The sequence below is a fragment of the Sciurus carolinensis genome, chromosome 12 (assembly GCF_902686445.1).
Source record: "Sciurus carolinensis chromosome 12, mSciCar1.2, whole genome shotgun sequence".
NCBI classification, from domain to species: Eukaryota; Metazoa; Chordata; class Mammalia; order Rodentia; family Sciuridae; genus Sciurus; species Sciurus carolinensis.
Genome location: NC_062224.1, coordinates 68857594 through 68875110, shown reverse-complemented (window position 1 = coordinate 68875110; position 17517 = coordinate 68857594). Strand labels below are relative to the sequence as shown.

Here is a 17517-nt window from a genome sequence, read left to right as displayed (position 1 = left end):
TTTATTCTGTCTCTCTTTCTCTTACGTCCTGAGTACAGTTATGATATAATGTTTTTGTTTCTTTAATTTTATCCAGGATTTCTGAGTGTTTGAAACAGGAAGAATTATTCCAAATTGCTGGTATAATGTTAAAATACATTAAGTGAATTATGATAAGTGTGCTTACAATACTAGAGGATTGCCTGCCATAGAGACTATTAGGCAAATGTTAAGAACTTGATAACAACTAGAGTTTATTAAATACTTTTGCTAAGAATTGTTTTTAACTCCTTTATATGTCTGTACTTATTTACTCCTTACAAGTTATATAAGAAAACTTCCTTATTATGTTATTCTAGAGTATTATTTTGTAGATGAAGAAACCATGGTACAAGTTTAATAAATACTAGGATTTTAAAATCTAGGTAGTATGGCTCCAAAGCTTTTCAGCTTTATTGAGATATAATTTAAATATAGTAAAATTAACTAATTTCAGCATTGAATTTGTTTTGACAAATGTACTCAGTCACTGCAATCACAACATTAGAACATTTTCATCATCCTCCTAAACAGTTCTCATTTGTACATTTGTAGTTCATCTCTTTCATCACTTCTAGCAAACACTTCTGTTTTCTATTACTATAATTTTGTCTTTTCTAAAATTTCACATGAAAAACACATACTATGCAGTGTCTGGCTTCTTTCACTTAGCACAATGCTTTTGAGAGTCATTTATGGTGTTGCAAATATTAGTAGCCTGCTATTTTTAATCATTGAGTAGTATTCCATCAAACACACATATCACATTATGTTTATTCACCAGTTAATGGACATTAAAATTGTTTTTAGTTTTGGATTCACAAATTAAAACTGCTATGAATATTCACATACAAATGTTTTCATTTTTCTTGGGTGAATATCTAAGGGTAAAATTACAAGAGCATATGGTAAGTGCACTTTTAAGAAACTGCCAAACTGTTTTCTAAAGTGACTGTACCATTTTGCATTCCCACTAGCAATGTGTTTCATCACATATTCCCCAACATTTAGTATTCTTAGTATTTCTTAATTTTAGCCATTGTAATGGATAAGTTGTTATATTTCTCTAGAGTTTCATTTTGTATTTCTCTATTAGTGGTACTGAGCATCTTTCATGTGTTTATTTGCCATTTGTAAATCTTCTATGATAAAATATCTATTAAAATATTTTCTCCATGTTTTGATTGAACTGTTTGTATTTTATCTAGATCTGCAGTATCTTCCCAAAAGCTCATGTGTTGGAAGTGTGGTTCCCAATGCAGCAGCAAGTTTCAGAGGTGGGGCTTTTATGCAATGATTGGATCATGAGGTCTCTGCCCTCATTCAGATGGCTGAATGGACTACTGGGAGGTGGGATCTAGTTAGAAGTAGGTCACTGACGGACTGTTCTGGAAAGAAAGGTCCCTTCCCCCGACCCCGTTCTCTTTCTCTCTTTCCTAGCTTCCATGAGCTGAGCAGCTTTCCTCTGCCTTGCCCTTCCATTATGATGTTTCTATCTTGAAGTCAGCTCATGGTGGACTGAATCCTCTGAAACAGTCTGAAACCATGAGCCAAAATAAACCCTTTTTTCTCTAAGTTGTTTTTGTCAGGTATTTTAGTTACAGAGACCCAAAGCTGACACACCAATGAATTATATATATATTTTACAAATGTCTTCTCTGTATAAAGTCAGTACTCTTAACATTCCCTATGTTGGAGAAACTTCTAAGCAAGGGGCAATGGCCCCTTTCTTCTAGCAGTTGTGGGCTTTGCAGTCAGGAAACCCTGCTGAAATTTTTATTTAAAGATCCAATGAAAACATTTTCTCTTCCATTTTAGTACAGAAATGAACAATTCTTTCTTGGACTTGAAGAATTGATGAGCTTTCAGATGTAATCACTTCTGAACTCTGTTTTTACTGTTAACTGAAAATAACTAGACACCTCTCAGCTATATAAACACTGCCCTGGGCAATTTGCCCTAAGATGTCCTGTTTTTAAGTTACTAGTTGTCTTGTTTCCTTATGAAGAAAGATGAAATCCAGCGATTAGAACTAGAGAAGAGTGGATCTTTCAAGAAGACTACTCCCAAAAGGATTATTCATTTTGCTGATGGAGACATCATGGAAGAATACAGCACAGAGGAGGAAGAGGAGGAAGAAAAAGATGAGCAGAGAATGAGTTCAACACCTGACCCTGTAAGCTTATAGCATCAATACTGGTGCATATGAGGCTGAATAAATGAGAGATTGAGCCAGACAAGGTTTGTAGAAAATTGAGTTTTACACTACCAAGTCCTTGGATTCCTTATTTGCTTTCTAAATCCATGTATGGACAGCTTATAGTTTTGATCATCTTTGTTTTCTCATCTATAATAGGGAACATGAAACATTATAAAGCATTTTGAAATCTCTACATAAAAGACTGCAGTCACCACTCCTGTTATTAATTATTCTAGTTTGATTTCTCTCTTTTTTTTCAGTCTAAACTCTCATGGGGACCCTACCTGTGGTTTTGGGCAGGACGGATAGCAAGCTGCTCATTTTCTAGTAAGTATAGTTAAGATTTTTTTTTCTTGATCTTAACTACATTCTGACAGACCCTCCAAGCTAGATGTGACTTGCAGAGGTTTAATCCACTCCATTCTGAAGAAGTCACAGAATTCTCAGTCTGTGCTTTATCTTTTCAAAGGTGTGGAACCTAACATCTTCAGGCAGACCCTTCCATCTTTTGCCAACATTTATTAGTAAATTCTTTCTTATCTTGGCCCAAATTTTGTCTTCTTTTCAGATGCTCTCAATCCTCCTGGTTGTCTTTCTCAGAGCTATATAAACCAGTCTAGATCCCTCTTTTGCAGGACATAATTTCAAATATTTGAAGACAATATCCAATCCTCCCTGAGTTGATGCTTCAATAAACTTTTATTTTTTAAAAAAATATTGTTATATGATGTAGTTTTAAGTTCCCTACTCATTATTATTCTATTATAAACACAAACTTCATCAGCCCCTCCCAGGGGCATAACGAATGGCCCATGTGGTTATTTACAACCGATGAAACACTGAATCTTATTTCACGTGACTTTCATCCATCTTCTTTTGAACACAACTGGCAACATCTAATTACTCATTTCCTTCTAACTTGCATATGTGTGGCAATATGACAGGGAGGAATCTTACTTTAAGAGTCTTAGAAAATACAAAATGCAGCTCTTAGAAATTAATCTTTATTCATTCATCAAAAAATCATTACTGAGTGCCTATTATATGTCCAGCATTGGACCCTGGGACACAAAGACAAATGATAGTCTCTGCTTTTAAGACACTCAATGTTCCTAAACTGGAGAAGAAGGTCAGAAGTCCTAAGATTTTAAAGGGAAACATTTCTAGGTGATTCCTTGAGGAAAATATTTGTTTTTCACACTACATCTCAATCACTGACTCTAACAATTGTAGTGCTGAGTCTCTAGGGCTCTAGGGCTCCTTGTTACTATGACTGGAAGTAGATAAGAAAGACCTTGAACAACTGTTAAGAAATTCATTTTCACCAGGCATGGTGGTGCATGCCTGTAATCCCAACAGCTAGGGAGGCTGAGGCAAGAGGATCACAAGTTCAAAGCCAGCCTCAGCAATTTAGCAAGGCCTTAAGCATCTTAGCGAGACCCTGTCTCAAAAAATAAAAGATTTGGGTTATGGCTCACTAATTAAGCACCCCTGGGTTCAACTCCTAGTACCAAAACCAAACAAACGAACAACACAGAACTTTGTTTTCATTCAAGGAAGAATTTCTGACATTAATTCTAGTAACACTGTATTGAGTTTTTGGTACCATTTGAAATACATTTCTAGCTGATGTCCAGTGATTCACATGGCAAAGGGCAGAGTCTTTTCCGATTGTTCAAGGTCCATATTGTACTTGTTGTTCAGTGTTTCAAAAATTCCTCCTGACATATTTATCCAGAAAGGGTAGTTTAAATATAGTTTCATATGAAGATAGAAGATTTAACAAATTTCCTTTGAGTCCTAGAATTTTTTTAGAGTCCAAGGCAGTTGAAATATTTTGTCAGTTAAATGTACTTAATGTTAAGTGATAGATCACTTGTAGGCAAGTTTAAACCCTTGGCTCCTCAACTGATGTTAAGCATTAGTTATTGATTCAATTTACCCAAGTGCTTATTCTCTCTTTTAGCTTGTGAATTCCTTGGTGGAAGATTTGCTGTCTTCTTTGGTCTTACTCAACCCAAATATCAATATGTGTTAAATGAGTACCACAGAATACAAAATAAGGTATGTGACATCCTGACAGGGACACCAAGGGCCCTGAAGGATTGATTGTCCCAACTTCAGGGTGGTATAGAAGAGGATTTTCCTACCTGGTTATCAAAGGTACAATTTCACTGAGGTCCCTTGGTCAGACTGACTGACTTTTTAATTCTCACCCCATGACATTTGTTTGTGTTTGTATTTTTCCCACTCCCATGAAGTTAGTATGTCATGAGATGGGTGACAAAAGTAGCTGAGTGTGAAGCCTGACATTGCTTCTTGCATGGGCATCTCTATAAGAAGGGGAGTTCAGAGGTGTTTGTTTCATAGGTAGACTTTTACTTATTTCTCTCCAAACCAGGAAAATGACAAAGAAAAGGAAAGGAATGGATCAAAGGATCAATGGATCAAAGCTGCCCAGGGAGCTAAGTCTCCTAATGAAAAGTGCTACCTGAAGACTGGGGGCCCAGAGTATGGGACCAGACAACAGGACCTGGCAGGGGCCATTCCTCAGTGGGGCACCTAATCCAGGGAGGGTCTGGTGCCAGATTCCAGCTCATGATGGGCATCAGAGATGTAGATGTAGTTCTCCTGCATCTCTAGCTTGAGTTATTGGTTACCATGGCAACAGCACCACAAGTAGCGCTTCTTAGGCCAGAACTGGGCCTAAGTTTGTGACTTATTCTCTAGCATTAAGGAATTGCAAACAGTAAGAGTTATTTTGGATACTTTCTCATTATAATTTTTTATAAGCCCCCATCCCAACTCCACCCCAGTAATACACTGTTAATCTTAGCACTTAGATTTGGGCTGAAATTCTTTGTTACAGGCTAAAGTGCAGTAAAGAAGCTCTGTTCTTCAGAAGAAAATTTGAGTTTCATAGAGTGTAAATAAATTCCCCTTTCAGGGATTGAAATGAGGAATATTCTTCCAAATAGTCATCCTTAGTTGGGACTCGCTTTAAAATAGTAGCACTGTGAAATGATGTTTATCAGAGTTCTTGAGAATTATGTACAAGCCTTCCCCAACTGGAAAACAAATAATATGAGCACTACACAAGTTTTTAAAAAATGGATTATTTCCTTATTTGTCAACAATTTTTCTAAGCCTAGGAAGATCAAATGTGAAAATCACAGCTACATAGCACAGGTTGTTCTGGACAAAGATAACTGTGATTTAGTAGAAAGACACAGAACTTTCAGTAGGAAGACTTGATTTAATAGTTTTGTGATTTTTAAGTTGTCTAGATTTCTGATCCCCAGAAAATCTGTGTAAAATACAGATGGCATTTTTTTGCTCTTTATGGATTGTTGTTAAACAAAACTAAATAATAAATGTGAAAACACTTATAAAACTGTAAGTATTTTTTGTTAATATATAATTAATAATTATTATATTGGTGGTCCCCAAAGAACCACAGCTTCTGGAGGTTTAATCCACTCCATTCTGAAGAAGTCACAGAATTCTCAGTCTGTGCTTTATCTTTTCAAAGGTGTGGAACCTCACATCTTCAGGCAGACCCTTCCATCTTTTGCCAACATTTATTAGTAAATTCTTTCTTATCTTGGCCCAAATTTTGTCTTCTTTTCAGATGCTCTCAATCCTCCTGGTTGTCTTTCTCAGAGCTATATAAACCAGTCTAGATCCCTCTTTTGCAGGACATAATTTCAAATATTTGAAGACAATATCCAATCCTCCCTGAGTTGATGCTTCAATAAACTTTTATTTTTTTAAAAATTATTGTTATATCACTCTACACTAACCATGTGACTTGCTTTGACCAATGAGATAGTAGCAAATCTGATGCAAGCAGAGGTTTTATAAGCACTTGCACATTAGGGTTTGTCCTTTTGGAAAGCTACATGTTGTAAAGATGCTTGAACTGAATTTCTAAGTGATGAGAGGCCACCTGGAGAGAGGTCTCCAATCAGTTTACACATTCCCATCCCAGTCAAGCTCCCAACCGAATGTAGCCACATCAGTGACCTTCTGATACTCTACACAGAACAGAACAACCATGCTGCTGAGCCCAGTTAACCCACAGAATCATGAGGAAAAAAATAAACTCATTGTTGTTTTACATTTTAGAGTGTTTGTTATATAGCCATATATAATTAAAATAATAACTCTGAGAGAAGGGGAAATTGGAATTGATTTGATATGAAATCAAGATCAGAAGTAGACCTAGAATAGAAGTTATAGTTAGCTGAATACACTAGGATAAGTTATATTGCACAGGCAGCTCCAAAATCTAAGTGACTTAAAACCACAAAAGTTATTTCTTTTTCACAATAGGTCCACTGTAAGTTAAGGTGGTGACCTGGGACTGGTTTTCTCTGTGTATTTCTTCACTGTTGCATGTTTCTCTGATCTTATGTTTTCTCTGCACTGTGTGCACAGGGCTGCTGAAGCAGGAGTAGAATGGACATTGTAAGGAATCCCACGGAAACCACACCGGACACGGGAAATCACATAAGGGAGTTTATTAAGCAAACAGAGTGTCTCCCTGCTGGGTAAGAGAGAAAATGAGAGGAAAAGAAAGGGAATGAGAAAGGGCGCGCACAAGAAAGTGTGAAAGCCAGGAGGATAGAGAAAGTAAGTAGGAAAGAGAGAAAGATGAGGAAAGAAGGCGGGGTAACTACAGTAAAGCCGTTGAATTCCGCAGGGCTAAGAGGGGACCAATATCGGAGAAGGATACTTGCAAGCTGACTGATGAACCAATAGCTAGCTAGGATGTTCACAGATTGACAAGTGGTTGGGAGGCAGGGAAAATGGCTGCAACAGAAAGGGCGGGGGAGCAGCTTTATACATTACAGACATTAAGCACTGGTAATTAATATCTCCACTAAGAATGAATCGTCACCTTTGCTTATACTTCTTCTCTCAAAGAAAGTCACATGGCCACAATGAATTTCACAGGGGTGGAAGTCACCTAAGACAGCTGAAAAAGGCATAAGAGATAGATGATAGACTTGAGAATCAATGATATTAGTTTAATTTCATATCTGCTGCCTCTTTTATGATCCAGTGACCCTGTGCAAGTTACTCAACTTCTTAATATTCTCATGTATATAAAACAGGTTTGATATGGGAAGCAGATCCAATTTTAACTAACTTATATAAAAAAGAATTTTTTGAAAGGATACTGAGATATACCATGGTATCTAAGGGCAAATAAATCTCCATAGGGTCTAAAATTGTCTGACAAGCAAGTGCTTTCCATGCGTCATCTTTCTTGCATATGGGGTAGATGACTACTCTATAGTGCTTTATAACTTTTATGTTCAAGTTTCTGGTATACCAACCCTTAGTCCTAATTGCAGACATGCTGAGAATAGAATCTGATTATTCTTTTTTTTTTTTTTTTCTTATCAGGTAACCAATTCCTAACTCAAACAATTGTGAAAAGGGAAGTAGAATCTTGGAGTAGTGACATGACTATAGGACCTATTTCTGGGTGAGGATGGTTCTAAGGAAAAGATAATTAAAGTGATCTCGATAGATATTCCATAATTGTCCTTTGTGAAAATTGAGGGAAATGACTGGGCTATCTATCTATCTATCTATCTATCTATCATCTATCTATCACATTGGTTCAATTTCACTGAAGAATCTAATACAATATTGAATAAGAATCCTGATCTCATGAGTCAGAATGGTTAGTCTTCACTAAGAAGTCAGTCTTAGTTCATCATATGTGCTCTGTTAGTCCAGTTTCAAGGTGAAGTAAATCCCAGAGTTTTATGATATTGCCACATCTCACAGGTAAGCTTTGGTTATATAAGTCTCAGGTGCCTGATGTTAGTAAAAATCAATACCTGGTTTTCCTGTTATTTTGCTATAGAATAAGTCCTACTGATTTTTTACTTTTCCATTTTTCTCAAAAAATATTATAGAGTATATACTTGATGATAATTCTAGAGAACTAGGCCAACCAAATATCAAACGTGAATTTTGTCTAGCAAAAGTTATACTGTTGATTTAATTTTCTTTTCCACTAAAAACAAGGGAGATTGTTTTTCCCTGTGGTCAGTAAGTGTAAGCAAATCAACTGACTCTTGAACAAAATATAATAAATATAATAAAGAAAAAAATAGGACCCAATGTCCATATCTTACCAGCTTTGACTGCAAGATAAGATCACAGTGACTTTAATATTAATTGGGCATCTACAGGTCCTATTTTAGGTACTATCAACCAAGCAGACATAAAATTTCTGCCTTGTTGTTGACCTAGAGTTACCAACAGCTAAATTATTAGGACATCCAGTTTTTATGTAACCAGTCTCTCAGATGGTCCCCAATGATCTCCATCTCCCTAGTATTCACACCCTGTGTTGTCCCTTCCCACACTGAACAAGGGTGATCTATGTGGCCAATCAAGTATGGAAAAAGTGATGGTGTGTCACTTCTGAGATTATTAAGGTTTCTGTCTCCATCTCTCTATTTTCCTCTTGGATCACTCAATATGGGCAAAACCAGCTGCCAGTTGTGAGGATGCTCAGGCAGTGCAGTGAACTGCATGTGTCCCTCTGTCCCCAAATTCATATGTCAAAACCTTAATCTCAATGTGATGGTTTTGGAGGTGGGGCCCTTGGCAAGTAATTAAGTCATTAGGGCAGATCTCTTATGAATAAGATTGATGTTCTTATAAGAAGAGGTCAGAGAGTTATTTAGCTCTTTCCACCATGTGAAGATACAATGAGAAGTGCAGTCTGCATTCCAAAAGAAGGCCTTCACTAGAGCTCAACCATGCTGATACCTTAATCCTAGACTTCCAGACCTCAGAACTGTGAGAAATCAATTTCTGTTTATAAACCACCCAGTCTGTGATATTCTATTATAGCAGCCTGAACTGACCAAAACTAGGAGAGCTCTGTGTAGTAATAAACTAAGCTATTAGTCAGCAAGTAGTCAGTGAGAAACTGGGGCCTGCCAATAATCACATGAGTGTACTTAGAAGATCATTTCCTTCTAGCCTGCAAATGACTACAGCTGCAGTCAACAGATTACCTTCAACCTCACAAGAGACCCTGAGCCAGAACCTCTCAGAGAAGCTACTCCCATATTCCTGACTATAGAAAATGTGAGATTATAAATGCTTGTTGTTTCAAGTTCTGAAATTTTGGGGTATATTTTCACATGGTAATGGGTAACAAATACAATTTTTATTTTTAAATATTCCAAAATACTCCTAAGAATATCACATAACCATCTCTTAAGTTTAATATCCTTTTCACTTGCCACCATCCTATTAACCCAAAGCTATCTTCTATGTACTAGAAAAATAGTTCTCTGTAATATCAGTCATAAGCCTCCTAAAGCAAAAACAAAAAGTTTGGGCTCTGTTATGGTTTGGATATGTGGTGTCCCCCAAAAGCTCAGGTGTGAGACAATGCACAAACCTTCAGAAATGAAATGATTAGATTATGAGAGTTGTAACCCAATCTTTGGCTTAATCTACTGATATGGATTAGCCAGGTGGTAACTGTGGGCAGGTAGGACATGCCTGGAGGAGGTAGTTTCTGGGGCCATGCCTTTGGGGTTTATATTTTGTCCCTGGTAAATGGAGCTCTGTTTGCTTCCTGTTGTCATGACCTGAGCTACTGTCCTCTGCCATGCTCTTCTGCCATGATGGTGTGTCTCATCTCAGGCTCAGAGCAATGGAGTAAGCCATCTATGGACTGAGCTCTCTGAAACTGTGAGCCCCAAATTAACTTTTCTTCTTCTACATTGTTCTTGTTGTATATTCTGGCCACAGAAATGAAAAAGCTGACTAAAAGAGTTTCCCAGAAAGTACAACTTGTTGTTGATATAACACTTACTCACACATCCAATTTCTCCAAAGCAACATTGAATGTCAAGTTGGCACAGTAGGAAGGGGTGCCATGCTCTCTAACAAGAACCAACACTCCCCACCAAAAATACAAACACTGGTACAGTACTTGTCACTTTCTTTATACTAGGTTTCATCCTGGGCATTTATTATCCTCTCATGACACCTAGCCTTTGGTCATTGTCATCCCAGTTCAATCCTAATTTAGTTTTATATATTTGAACTTTGGAGAAGGAGTAACAGTACCTGTCCTTTTTATCTCAGAGGACATATCTTCCCCTTATAAATTTATGGATGAAAAACAACATTTGGAGAAAATGTATTATCCAGTTCACCCTTTTTCCAAGATTCCGTGGCATATTGGAAAAAGGGTGACTAACTTCTTTCAGCAACATATAAGTCTCAGATTCTTTCCAAGCTGAACGTAGCTCCAATTAAATAAATTATACAGCAATAGTCTTTTGAATTAATAACCTACATTTAAATCATTTTTGGATTCTTGATGTTTTAGGTTATTATCATTATGTGTCAGGTAGGTAAATGAAAATCAATTTTATTTTTTCTCTTTCTAATGATAAGTCACACAAACCTTAACCTTCAGAGTGGAATTCGGGAAGTCCGAAGTGATCAGAGGAGCTCTTTGGCAGATGCACACAAGCATCCACCCTTTATCTCCATACATAAATCATTCAAATGTTTTTCTCTGAATGAGCAGTCCTGCCAAGAAATGTTTGGGTCTTTTTCATCTTTGTAGGCTTGATGGTGATGATGCCCATCAATTATCCTTGTAAAAGTTTTCACCCTCTGCCAAATTGCACCATCTCCAATTTCAAGATATAATTATTTCCTATACCTACAGCAAAATGAAGCCAAACACCTTTAAAAGGGAAAAGTGGTGGGAGCTCCTTAGGGAAAAATCTTCCTTGTGGTTTCTCATTTAAGTTGAGGACAGCAGAGGAATGGCAAATGGTTCTATCAATCTTTATTTAATTTGGGTGAAAAGCACTTTTGCTGGGAAAAGTAACATGAAGGGCACCCAACAAATTACTCTAAAGGAAGTAGATATTATTTTTCTGGAACATTTATTTTATTTGTCTCCTTCAAGGCTATTCTCAGGCTGACAAGCAAATAAATCAAGGAAAAGTGGTAGAAACAAAATTCCATTCAGAACTGAGTGAATTTCTGAGGAAAATTTGTCCTAAGACAAGTATTTCATGTTGCTCTTTGATGGTCTTGGAGGAAATATTAGTTTCAGAGCAAGATGGCCCCAAGGACAAGATGGCTTCCAAGAATATGTTGATGGTGAGAAAACCTACTTCATCTTCAAATTATAAGAAGGTAGTTATTGAAACTTTATAAATGATTAATGATAATTTTAGGCAACTGATTTAAACATCCATTTTTTCCCTTACTGCCAACTTGACAAGGTCCTAGTACCTGGTTATTTAGTGAAACATTAATCTAGGTGCTGCTGTGGAGGCATTTTGTAGATGTAATTAATATCCACAATCAGTTGACTTTACATAAAGACGATTACTCTCTGTAAAGAGTGTGAGTCTTTTCCAATCAGTTGAAGGCCTTTAAAGAGCAAAATTGAGGTTTTTCTGGAAAGGAAGACATTCTGCTACAAAACTATAGCATCAGATCTTGCCTGAGTTCCCAGCCTGCCCAACAGACTTCAGAACTGCCAGCCTTAGCAAGTATGTGAGCCAATCCCCTGAAATAATTCTTTTTGATTATTTCTCTAGAAAACTGTGATGTATACAGATGGTATCCAACATGTATTTAGGAAGTTACCACTACCATATTTAGTGAGCCACTATACAGGCCAGTTGGCCAACATTATCATTATGCAATGTGCAGGATCGTTCTTTTCTCTGCTTCATGTTGTTTCATACAGTCCAGATTTAAATATGTTTACAGTCTTCCAATCTTACGCAAAAATCTTTTATCTTGGCTCCCCATGGCTCACCAAATGATGTCCAGCATTCTAATATTTATGAAGAAATACCTGAGTCTGTGTTCTCTTTGCTCACAGATTAATTGCAATCACGTAGAACCGTATAATGGAGAATTTCAAGTCTCCCATCCAGCTGGCTGTGGGACAATGAGTAGATGAAAGACAGGCCCAGCAGTTCCCACCAGAGCCTGAAAGTGAACACTTGGAATCTGGGAAGGGAACATGTTTTAGAGTTTGAAGGAAATGCATAGAGTATTCAAGAACCAGGGAACCTAGATTTTAATTCCAGTTTCTTAGCTGGCAGGATGTAATACAGGTCAAGCATCTGTCTTGTCTCGAAGAAGAATGAAAAAAAAAAAAAAGCCTCCTTAAAATGGGTGAGAATGAATTAGGGTCCTATACGTGAAGACACTAGTCCAAGCTCTATTCCAGTGGTACCATCAGTGCTATCTCTTCTCCTTCAGTCTCCTCCACCCCTATGAATAATACTTAGAAGTTGTAAATTATAGAGTGAGAACGTATGCTAGAGATTATTCTTATGCTTGTCTCCACTTTAATTCTCACTAGAGGTATGATTTTACGGGAAATGAAATGTGTTACATTCAACACTCCTCAAAGTTTATAAACAGCGATAGATGGTTCGATTTAGCCAGTATCTACAAGATGTGTCAGTGTGTGGGAAATATACAACCCAAATCACTTCCCTGAGGAAAGAGTTTGTGGAGATATACTTTCACACCAAGGGCAGCTAAACTGGGGGAGCTTTCCCAGGAGCATGACCTCAATAACTGGGGTAAGAGTAGCACCAAGACAAAGGTCTTTGGCTGCTGGGATCAGACTCCATGTGAAGGAGTGGGACAGTACTCTGAGAGCTATACAGAGAGCAATGAGACCAATAAGATGGATGAAGGATATTCTTCATTTTGAAAGGAAGAGACATTGGCTCATAGGGGGGCAGATTAAGAACTCTATTCTGGGTCAGAGTAAATTGGAGAGGTTTTTTCTCAACTGCTCCCCAAATACTCAGCAACCAATTTTGTCTTTCTGCTAGAAAGGTAGGAAAAGATGGCAGAAAGAGAGGGTAAGCTCTTTACCAACCTTGGGCATGTGAAGGAGCTTCCTGCCTGAGGTGGAAATGAGGAAACAGAGCAAGATAGTGCAAACGGAGTCTTAAACCCCCTGGTTAAGAAAGATACACAAACCATCTTCAGAGTAATTGGAAACTAGAAGTGAGAGGAACAGTGGATAAGGAGTTATAAAAATTAGATTGTAGTCCTGACTCTGCCACTGAAAAAGTTTATGACTTTGCAAAAGTCATTCAATTCCTCTGATCTCAGTTTTCTGATCTATGAATTGAGGAGTTTGTGCTAAATTAGTTTTACCCAAAGTGCGTTCTTCTGAATAATACATTCTATATAAAAAAAGAATTTGAGAAACTTAATTTTTTAGGGGACTTTAAAAAATGAGAAGAAGCTTTGTTATATCTTGCACATAAATTAGTGTGCGTTGTTAAACTCCAAGTGGTATGTGGTCCACAGTGCTTCCCAGAGTATTTGGTTATAAAATCACTGGTACATGGAACATTTGGAGAAGCAGCAGTCTGAAGAACTTTGAAAAACCCTAAACCAGGTAATCTGTAAAGTGACTCTAATATTCCATAAGAATCTTCCTTGGAGGTTGCAAAGGAAATGGACATTTGTCAGGTGTATGAATGACATCCTAAAGCAGGAAACATTTTTTAGGTTTACTGGCATCTCCTTAGACATTTCTCTTTGTAATGGAGTTACCATTCTTGCAATAAGGCAAGTTGGTACTTTAGGGGCAAGTTTGAATTCCATCTATCAATCTCTCCATTGCTAAATCCTGACAATTCATTCTTTATGGTATCTGGGGAATTCATTTCTAATCTTGCTTCCAGATTTTACTGCTGGATCTGTTTCCTCCCATTTGTTTGTTTGTTTGTTTGGTTTTGGTACTGAGGATTGAACCCAGGGCTCTCTACTATTGAGATGCTTTCCTAGCCCTTTTTATTTTTTATTTTGAAACAGGGTCTCACTAAGTTGCCCAAGCTGTGCTTGAACTTGTGATATTCCTGCCTCACTCAGCCTCCTGAGTAGCTGGGATTACTGCACCTGGTTGGACCTATTTCTTGAAACAGGAAGTGAAAATGTCTCTAAAGTAGGTAGAACATGAAAAGTCTCCCTCTCCCTGCTTGTCTATTCTTTACCTTCATGCCAGAGGGTCTAATTCCTAACTGTGAATCTAATCAGGCCACACCCCTTCTCAAACATTTTCAAAGATCCCAGATGCTTACATAATAAAATTTTAAATTCTTCAAAGTTATTTATGGTCTATGCCTAACTTATCTTTCTTATCTCTATAAGTCAAACTCCTTGCTCCTTTAAAAATACCTTGTTTCATACCTTTTCATCTCTGCATAATTTTCTCTCCTTGAGATTCTTACCTCTTATCTCTTCTTATTAAAACATTCGACTCCAATAAAGCATTTGTAGTGTTCAAGGCCTAGCTCTAATGCCACCTCTTTGAAACTTCCCTTGCAACCTGAGTCATGTGTTTTCATTTCTCTGTTTTTGGCTACTACCTCTCTCATCTTATGCACCTCCTGCCAGTATTGTAATGATCTATAGTTATGCTAATAAAAATCTTGAGATAATGGACTTATTGAACACAGGGCTGGTGGGGATGGGTAAGAAAAACAGTGAATGACTGGACTAAGCTTAAATACTGGGTATCCAAGTCAACAATATCTGATTGATGCCCCTCAAGGACTTGCTGCCCCACATACAAAGAAGCCAATTCCCTGGCACTAATTTTTATAAAAAGAAGGAAATTTATTGAAGGTTAACCAATGAGAGACAGGAGGTTTGCTCAAATCTGTCTTCAAGATCAGACAGGGAAGAGAGTTTTTAATGGATCTGGGGAGCTGATGGATTCAATAATATCTTGGGTCTTGATTGGGTGCAGTTGTGATTTATAAGGTTTTTACTATTTTAGTCCTATGTTGTCATTTCATGATCAGCAACCATTGCTCTTGATTTTAGTCCATATAGTTCCCAGTCCTGAATCTAGGGGAGGTTTGGTCTGAAACTTTTAATTAACATCCAACTCACTGTCATCCTTAGGTCAAACTTCAAGGTGCCTCCCTGGACATGTTCTATAAAATATCTTCCACAGTAGTTAGAAATGAGGAGATTATTTTAAAATGCATAGCAATATGAGATAGAGCTTAGCTCCATTCTGATTTGGTTATTTCAGAGGGAGGGGAAGAACTGGTACTTAGTAAAGTCAGAGAAGTACAAAGTACAAAGGGCTGGTTAGTGTTCCTGAGAACAATCCAGCTGTTTGTTAGCTGACAGTGAGCCAAGTTAAGACTCTGTCCTCCCTTGGAGTCTTGGAGACAGTGGTCTCATTCTTTTAATGATTGCATTCTTGGAAATAGCTTTCAGCTCCTACTTGAGAGATGCTTCTGAGTTGCAAGACATATGTATTTATAAATGTAAGCCCCTTTTAGTAAATATCTAAAAGAAAGTTCAGGCCTACTGAGCAAGGACTCAGTTTCATGACCTCATTCATTCATTCATTCATTCATTCATTCCTCATTCAACAACTATTTATCATGTGCCACACACTGGGGAGCATGAAGATGGTTAAGACCCTACAACCAATCCCTTGTTTATCCCAATCCAGTTCTAGGTCCTTAAGGAGAGGCCCCTGTAAGAGTCCATTCCAGATCTCCTACATCCTTTCTGAGCCACCATCAGCAGAATGACTGCACAAACCTCACATGCCACTGCTGAGTGCATCCTTTGCCCAGGTGCTAAGCATGAGAATTTGGGCTCCTTCGTGTTCCTTAAAATCCAACATTAAAAGACACCTGTCCTTTGATCAAACCTCCAAAGCCTCATTTCCAGATTCGTCCTATTAGGACTCTGGAACAAGCCTGCACTGAACGCTCCACACCCTGGTGCACTTACTTGAGTATTATTTGCTGTAACCTCCATGAAGCATGCCATAAACACACTGAAGTCCCAAGTGCTCAAGGCTGGAAAGATGTGGCAGGATGATAAATAAGCTTTGATGATGATTTCAATGGATGGTAATTTCTTGCTTCCACAGAGACTCCACAAACACAGCTGTCAGAAGTGCATTGTGTAAATCAGATGCTAATTAAATTAAATTCCCACTAGAATTAAGGCAGTAGAGTATTTTGTCTTGTTTTCTTGCAAACTAGGCCTCTCAATCAAGACAGCTGGAGCACTGGCATTTCAGGTACATGGAGGCAACAGCTGCAGTGAAGCAAAGCAACTGCTTTCATGATTAAATTGCCATCAGTAACAGGAAAATAGATGCCATTTTTGACAACATTAGTAATGTTAAAAATGCAAATGATCTAGTGGAAACAGAGCTGGACTGGAAAAGAAGTGTAGGTTTTGATGTAAGTGTTTTGGCGAAATCATTTTACAACTCTAAGCTACAGCTTCTTGCTTCCTCCCACCTCCTTCTTGCCTCTAGTCCTTCTTTATTTTCTTCGGGTAAGTGTTTCTTGAGTGCCAGCTAATTCCCCAAAGTACAAATGACACTGTCCATAGTCCAGATACTTCTGGTCTTGAAGAACCTGGGGGTGGGACCTTTTGGGAGTCAGGATTCTATTGTTCCAAATATGAACTTTGATTCCACCATCAATTCTGTCATCTAGTGTCTCACTCCAGCACTCTGTCAAAGGATATAGGAGTTTTGAAGAGTCTGGCATCAAGTTTTGAAGAGTCTGGTTAGAAATCCAAGCACATACAACTGAAACAATTTGAAATGTTCTACAACTGTAGATAAGCAGATATAAGAAAATGCTACCTAAGTTATGTAGAGAAGTATCAAGGCTAAAGCTTAGGTAAGGAAGACATTCAATGAATGTTTTCATTCATTCATTCATTCACTTATTCATTCATAAAACATTTACTCTGTGTCTGTTTCTATGCTGGGGATACATGCATGACAGTGTCTACTATCAAAGAGCTTCCAGTTACCTGGAGAGACAAATATATAAAAAGTTAATTAAGGTAAACCATAATTACAGAAATGATAGACTCATCAGATGAGAACATACAGGGAGGACACACTGGGAGTATTCTGTTCCTGCATTCTTTCAATTGTCTCTAAATTTTGTGTTTCACACATCATTCACCATCAATGTTCTAAAACTTATAATCCCAGAGGAAGGTATGGTGTAATTTGCTTTGTACAAGATATATTTCAGCATAGGGTAGTTATGTCTCTCACAAATACAGTCTGAAACCAATGATTACTGCTGCAACCATACATGATGTTACAATAGAAAAAAAAGAAAACAAATTATTATATTTATACAATGGAATATACCTCAGTGATAAAAAGAATTGAGCTACTGGTCTATGCAACAAAAAAGAATAAATCTCAAAAATGTCATGCT

General features: G+C 37.5%; 1 protein-coding gene across 1 annotated transcript; it reads left to right on the top strand.

Annotated features, from left to right (window-relative positions):
* The first annotated feature begins 2020 nt into the window (after positions 1-2020).
* On the top strand, positions 2021-4784 carry Fam177b (family with sequence similarity 177 member B). Its single transcript, XM_047519962.1, has 4 exons — positions 2021-2194; positions 2479-2545; positions 4185-4282; positions 4620-4784. The coding sequence occupies exons 1-4, from the start codon at positions 2021-2023 to the stop codon at positions 4782-4784; spliced, it is 504 nt and encodes a 167-aa protein (XP_047375918.1).
* The last annotated feature ends 12733 nt before the right edge of the window (positions 4785-17517 follow it).